General features: G+C 41.3%; 1 protein-coding gene across 1 annotated transcript; it reads left to right on the plus strand.

The window, feature by feature from the left end:
• Positions 1 to 312: 312 nt before the first annotated feature.
• On the plus strand, positions 313 to 5186 carry LOC133847978 (TBC domain-containing protein kinase-like protein). The gene is made up of 6 exons (XM_062283336.1): positions 313 to 668; positions 726 to 2159; positions 3904 to 4110; positions 4172 to 4443; positions 4494 to 4790; positions 4864 to 5186. Exons 1-6 carry the CDS (start codon positions 419 to 421, stop codon positions 4966 to 4968), a joined length of 2565 nt encoding a protein of 854 aa, XP_062139320.1. The 5' UTR covers positions 313 to 418; the 3' UTR covers positions 4969 to 5186.
• The last annotated feature ends 634 nt before the right edge of the window (positions 5187 to 5820 follow it).

The following is a 5820-nucleotide window of genomic DNA, read 5'->3' on the forward strand; positions in this document are numbered from 1 at the left end:
AATAACGTTTATTTTTGGTTTTGCATTTGAATAAAAATGATAATTGAAGCTCTGTTAGTGTTAACAGATGTCACTGTTAAAGTTTACACTGTTGCTATTAGTCAGCCAGCAAGCTAATTATCACTAAAATGTGAGCACAATTAATTGCTTTTTCAATTGCCTAAACGATTTAGTTGGATTATGGGATTTACTAAAGAAAACTGCTATTAAAATTAACCAACCATTTAAAAACTTTTGCGCTGTTAGCGTTAGCAGACAATGAGACTGTTAAAGATATCGATTGCACGATAACACTGTTAGCGTAGTCAGCTGTTGCCGCTTTTGATGAGTGTCCACAAGTAATTGTTGCTGTGCTGTGTTTCGGTTTTTTTTTGTTTCTTCGCTCTGTGTGTGTGTGTTTTTTGTGTGTGCCCTGCAAATGGCCAACGCAACAGCAGCAACAAACACAGGAACATCAGCATCAGCAGTGAATAACAGCAACAAATTGGAGACGCGACGCCTGTGCGCTTTAACATTCTTTGCCAAGCTGCATCCGGGCGATGTGTGTGGCAGCAATGGATTGCCTTTAACGCCCAATTCGATTGCAATTCTGGGGCGTTCCCAGCGACTGAAGCAGCTGCAACATGCGAATCTCTGTCAGTACTTGGATGTGGTGCGTGGCAAGCATGGTAAGCAAAGAGATCTCCTTTAACTCTATGAATTACCTCCTCTCTTTGGGTTCTTAGAACGCACCATTGTGGTGTCGGAGTATGTGGGCCACACGCTGGAGGAGCATGTGAAGCGGCATGCCAACACACCGCTGAGCAACACACAATTGCTGCGCATCTTCTATCAGGTGGCCAACGCTCTGGACGTGTTGCATGCGCACAAACTCGTCGTCCACAATCTGGAGCCACGGCACATACTCATCGAGCAGCGGCAGCAACAGTTGGAGCAGGTAAAGCTCTTCAACTATGGCCTGCATCACATGACCAAGGGCGGCGCCTATGTGCCCTTTCCGTTGGGCAATGTGCGCTATATGGCGCCCGAACGTTTGCTCGGCGCCAACGGGAGCATCAAGAGCGATGTGTGGTCGTGGGGGATGTTGCTGCTGGAGCAGCTGTTGCATGTGGAACTGTGGCCCCGTCTCAAGCTGAGCAACATTGCCTGGAAGCTGTTGGCATTTGTGCGCAGCAATAGCAGCAGCAGCAGCGGCGGAGCTTTGGTGCTGGAGAAGATTGCACGCGAACATCAGCGCTGGGAGATGTATCAGGAGTTGCCCCACGAGTTGCGTCACCTGCTCGAGCGTTGCTTGAGTGTGTTGCCAGCTCAGCGTCCACTGCCCTCGGAGTTGTTGCAGCACAAATGCTTTGCCGATGCCGCTGAAATGTTGCAAGCGGCTTCGGAACATCAGCAGCTGGAGCAATTGCCGCTGCTGTTGCGCTGTCCGCTGGCACAGATCTATCATCTGTGGCAGCTGGCTGGCGGCGATGTCCAGGCCGAGCTGAAGAAGGAGGGATTAATACGCAGCGAGGCGCCGATATTGGCTCTCCCGCAAATTGTTCGACTGAGCGGATCGAGCGTTTGTCCGCCTCGGAGTCAATCGTATTTGATGGACGAACGGATTGTGCTGCTGAAGTTGCAGCCGCTGTTGCAACGTTTGAGTCGCCTCCCCGCCAGCGTTTATTTCCCGCTGTTGCAGTCGCAACCACGCCGGCAACAACAACAGCAGCAACAACAACAGCAGCAGCAACAAGAGCTGCAACAACAACTGCCACTTTTGATCAGGGAACGCGACATCGAGTATCAATTTCGACGCGTCCGTCTCTTCACCCGCCTTCTACACGGCTTTCCACACACCGCCGAGCAGCTGCAACGTGAGGCAGCCATCGATATTCCGCCGCTGTTGCGCGGACCCGTCTGGGCCGCTCTCCTCGGTGTCCTGCCCAATGCCAGCTATGGGAAGATCGATAAGTTCACAGCGACTACAACCGATCGACAGATCGAGGTCGATATTCCCCGCTGTCATCAGTATGATGAGCTGCTCTCCTCCCCCGACGGGCATCGCAAGCTGAAACGTCTGCTCAAGGCTTGGGTGACCGCCCATCCGCAGTACGTTTACTGGCAGGGACTCGACTCGCTGACGGCGCCCTTTCTCTATCTCAACTTCAACAACGAGGGTGAGTTGAGCATGCAATAAGAACATCATTAACTCTGACTCTAATCTCTGATCTTTGCTTACTCAAGAGTGAGATCGAGGCAGCAAAGTCTAAAATGAGGTGGAAAAGAGGCGACTTAATGCTTGAGGAAATGCCAAGAGTTTGCTGCTTTCATATCCTCAATCATTAATTCGCATTTTTCCATCTCATTTTATTTGCATTTTAGTTAGTTTATAAATTTTTGAATTGAAAAGCTTGTATATTAGAATATCTTTATTATAGATTTACATCTTATATGTAGATACTAAATCAAGTTTATAGTATATTATTTGTATACGTACTATTTATTAAATACTATCTAGATAGATTATTTTTGTAATTGAAAAGCATTTATCTTCCTGAAAAGATATAGAGTTATTGAACTATTTATAATTTGATTATAGATTTAAATACTAAATCAAGTTTGTAGTATATTATTTGTATAAGTAGTATTTATTAAATACTGACTGCTTAGACTATTATTGTGATTGAAAAGTTCATCAAAATTATAATATATATAGTTCGATTATAATTATTTATATCAAATCATGTTTATATATAGTAATATAGTCAATAATTAATTAATTAATTTTTCTATCTTATATTATTTTAAGGGAACTCCATTCCATCTCATTTCAAGTTGGATTATTGATACTAAATCATGTTTATAGTATATTATTTGTATAAATAGTTTATATAAAATACTCTCTAGTTAGATTATTATTGAAAACTTCTAACAAAATTATAAACTTACTTAAAGCTAACGAAAAATTAGGATTATAGTTCTATATTTATTTATAAACTTACTTAAAGCTAACGGTAAATTAGGATTACAGTTCTATATTTATAGTTTGATTATTTTTATTGATACTAAATGATATTTATAGTATATTGTTTGTAAAAATACTATAACTATTATGATAGAAAAGCTCTAACAAAACTAAAATCATGCCTCAAGCTAACGCTAGATTATGGGCTATAGTTACAGGTTCATAGTTCGATTATAATTATTGATACTAAATTATGTTTATAGTATGTTGACGCCCCCTTTTAAACCCGCTACTCATAGGGTAGATAACTTTGTGCCTGCAGGCACGATATGACCATGTCCTATCCGTATAAAAAACGCTAGATCTCAGAGCCTAAGGGGGATTTAGCTATATTATCGACAGCAGATTTTATGTTTATAAGCAAGTAAAGTTTATTTCACATTTTTGTCAAATCCAACATCGCAAATCGAAAATAGCTCGAATTTAAGAATAGAGCCGTGATTTTTGATACATATAACAATAACTGCAATATTTATGGTTCCTAAATTTTCATTGCGAACACATAAAAATTGTATTTAATATAAATTAGTCATTTCATAAGCTCAAATTATTTAATAAATACTGTTGTATGACAAGAAAATGGCTATAGCAATCGTATCTTCGTTGCTTTTGCTGACCGGTATATTTTGTAAGCTATGGTATATTTTAAATATACCAATGCGTAATTGGTATATTTTCAGAATATGTTTTTAGTGGACTCACAGTCGAGCACATTTGGCTGAAGCTCTCTTATTTGTACTTAAAACTTGTAGCTAAATTATCAATTTGATTTCATTTTAATTATGTTATACACTCTAGATGGTTGCCCTAAACTAGCGATAGTTCCATTATTATCATTGATATTATATCGCGTATGCCTGACTGATTGACGATCCTGTTATTCTCTTCTTTTTCAGAGCTAGCATTTCTGAGTTTGTTTCGCTTCATACCGAAGTATCTGCAGTGGTTCTTCCTGAAGGACAACTCGGCCATCATCAAGGAATACCTGAGTAAATTCTCGCAGCTGAGCGCATTTCATGAGCCGCTGCTCGCCCAGCATTTATCGAGCATCAACTTTATACCCGAACTCTTTGCCATACCCTGGTTTCTCACCATGTTCTCGCGTGAGTAGATGAAGCATTTCAATTCCAGCAAATTGTTAATATAGTTATCATTTTGTTGTAGATGTATTTCCGCTGCACAAGATACTGCATCTGTGGGATAAACTGATGCTGGGCGATAGTTCGTATCCGCTTTTTATTGGCATTGCGATACTGAAGCAGCTGAAGAGCACGCTGCTCAGTTCGGGCTTCAACGAGTGCATTCTGCTCTTCTCCGATCTGCCCGACATTGTCATGGAGAACTGTGTGATCGAGTCACAAAAGATGTACGAATGCACGCCCAAGAGCATCACGCATCGACAGCACGCATTGCGCACTCAAGCGCCGCATGTTTTGGTAAGATCGTGACTTCAACTCGAAGATCTCTTACTCACTTTGCCTTGCAGGACATTGGACTGGCGGAGGTGGAGCTGCAGCATCTGCAGTCGGAGCAGTGTCCTCGGATCAGTGCCAAGGATGTTTACCAGCTGCTGCAGCAGGCGCCCAACGAGCTCGCTCTCATCGATCTGCGCAGCGTTGTCGAGTATTCCCGGGTCCATGTGCCGCATAGCATCAACATTCCGTTTGCGACGGTGCTCCTTGGCGAGCAGCGTCTCGAGGCCCTCAATGTGCCCTATTTGGAGGCACAACTGCGCGGTCGCATTGTCGTCTGTGTCAGCAACATACATCAGCATGCCGTGGAGGTAAGTTGTAACTGAATTGCATTGTAAGTTTAAACAATTCTAAACGTTTTCTCTTCTTTCTTTCTTCTCGCAGTTCTCGCACTTTCTGGTTGCCTGTGGTGTGCTGCGCACCTGCATTCTACACAAGGGCTTCAACGTCCTCCACTCCATTGAGCCAAATATACTCATCTCGAATTAATTAAGCGAGTCGAAAGGGGAATAATAATTCCCCTGCCTGCTTATTTTCCTACTTATCGTTATCATATCCCCTAATCGCTTTGCTCGCTTTGTCCGTAACTTAAGGCCATCTATCCGAAAGTGTACCATATTGCAAGCAATTTTTATTATGTATATGTAAATAAGCATAAAGTAACTGTGCATTATGAAAACTTTTATAAATCTGCATTGTACTCGAAATTTCAATTGTGTGATTATTTCGCGCCCTTTAACAGCATATGTTAACGGTTTATTCACGTGAAAGCTGCTCAACTGCTGGCTGAACATCGACTTATCGAAATATCGATATTGTTTTTAACAAACAGCAACTATCTAGAAAATTAAAATTAATTAACTTTATATGAAAAGACAGCAGAGCGATGCCGCAAACGAAGAAACTTTTTGAAATCAATATACTTAAAAGATGAGTTTTTTTTTTGGTATTTTTCAAGCTCTCATACTTTTGTCACTTACCAGGTTTTACTTCACCGACATTCGTACGGCAAAAGAAATACGGTACTCATTTTGCGGTCTCATATTTTTACCAACAAATTGCTCTTTTTGAACGTAAATCTAAGTAGCAAAAGAAACACACTTGAATGGTAAGTATATGTGTTCCACACGGCTGCTAAACTTATCAGAAAGTATGTACAAAGCTGCTTAGAATGAGGCGCCATTTAATATATACAATGTATATTATACATGTTTCGAAATATACCAAATACGAGACGGGTGTTAAAATGTACATTTGGAAGTGTTATTTGTGGTCACACCACATTACAGGTGTTGAGCTTTTTTTTAGAAAAGCTTGGTGTTTTTTTTACGCAAACTACGT

Source organism: Drosophila sulfurigaster, chromosome X (assembly GCF_023558435.1).
Source record: "Drosophila sulfurigaster albostrigata strain 15112-1811.04 chromosome X, ASM2355843v2, whole genome shotgun sequence".
NCBI classification, from domain to species: Eukaryota; Metazoa; Arthropoda; class Insecta; order Diptera; family Drosophilidae; genus Drosophila; species Drosophila sulfurigaster.

Coding starts and splice junctions, on each gene's coding strand:
- LOC133847978 (XM_062283336.1), top strand. CDS start 419: ATGGCCAACGCAACAGCAGCAACAAACACAGGAACATCAGCATCAGCA. Junction 4,111..4,171: donor GTTTCTCACCATGTTCTCGC/GTGAGTAGATGA, acceptor ATTTTGTTGTAG/ATGTATTTCCGCTGCACAAG. Junction 4,791..4,863: donor TACATCAGCATGCCGTGGAG/GTAAGTTGTAAC, acceptor TTCTTCTCGCAG/TTCTCGCACTTTCTGGTTGC.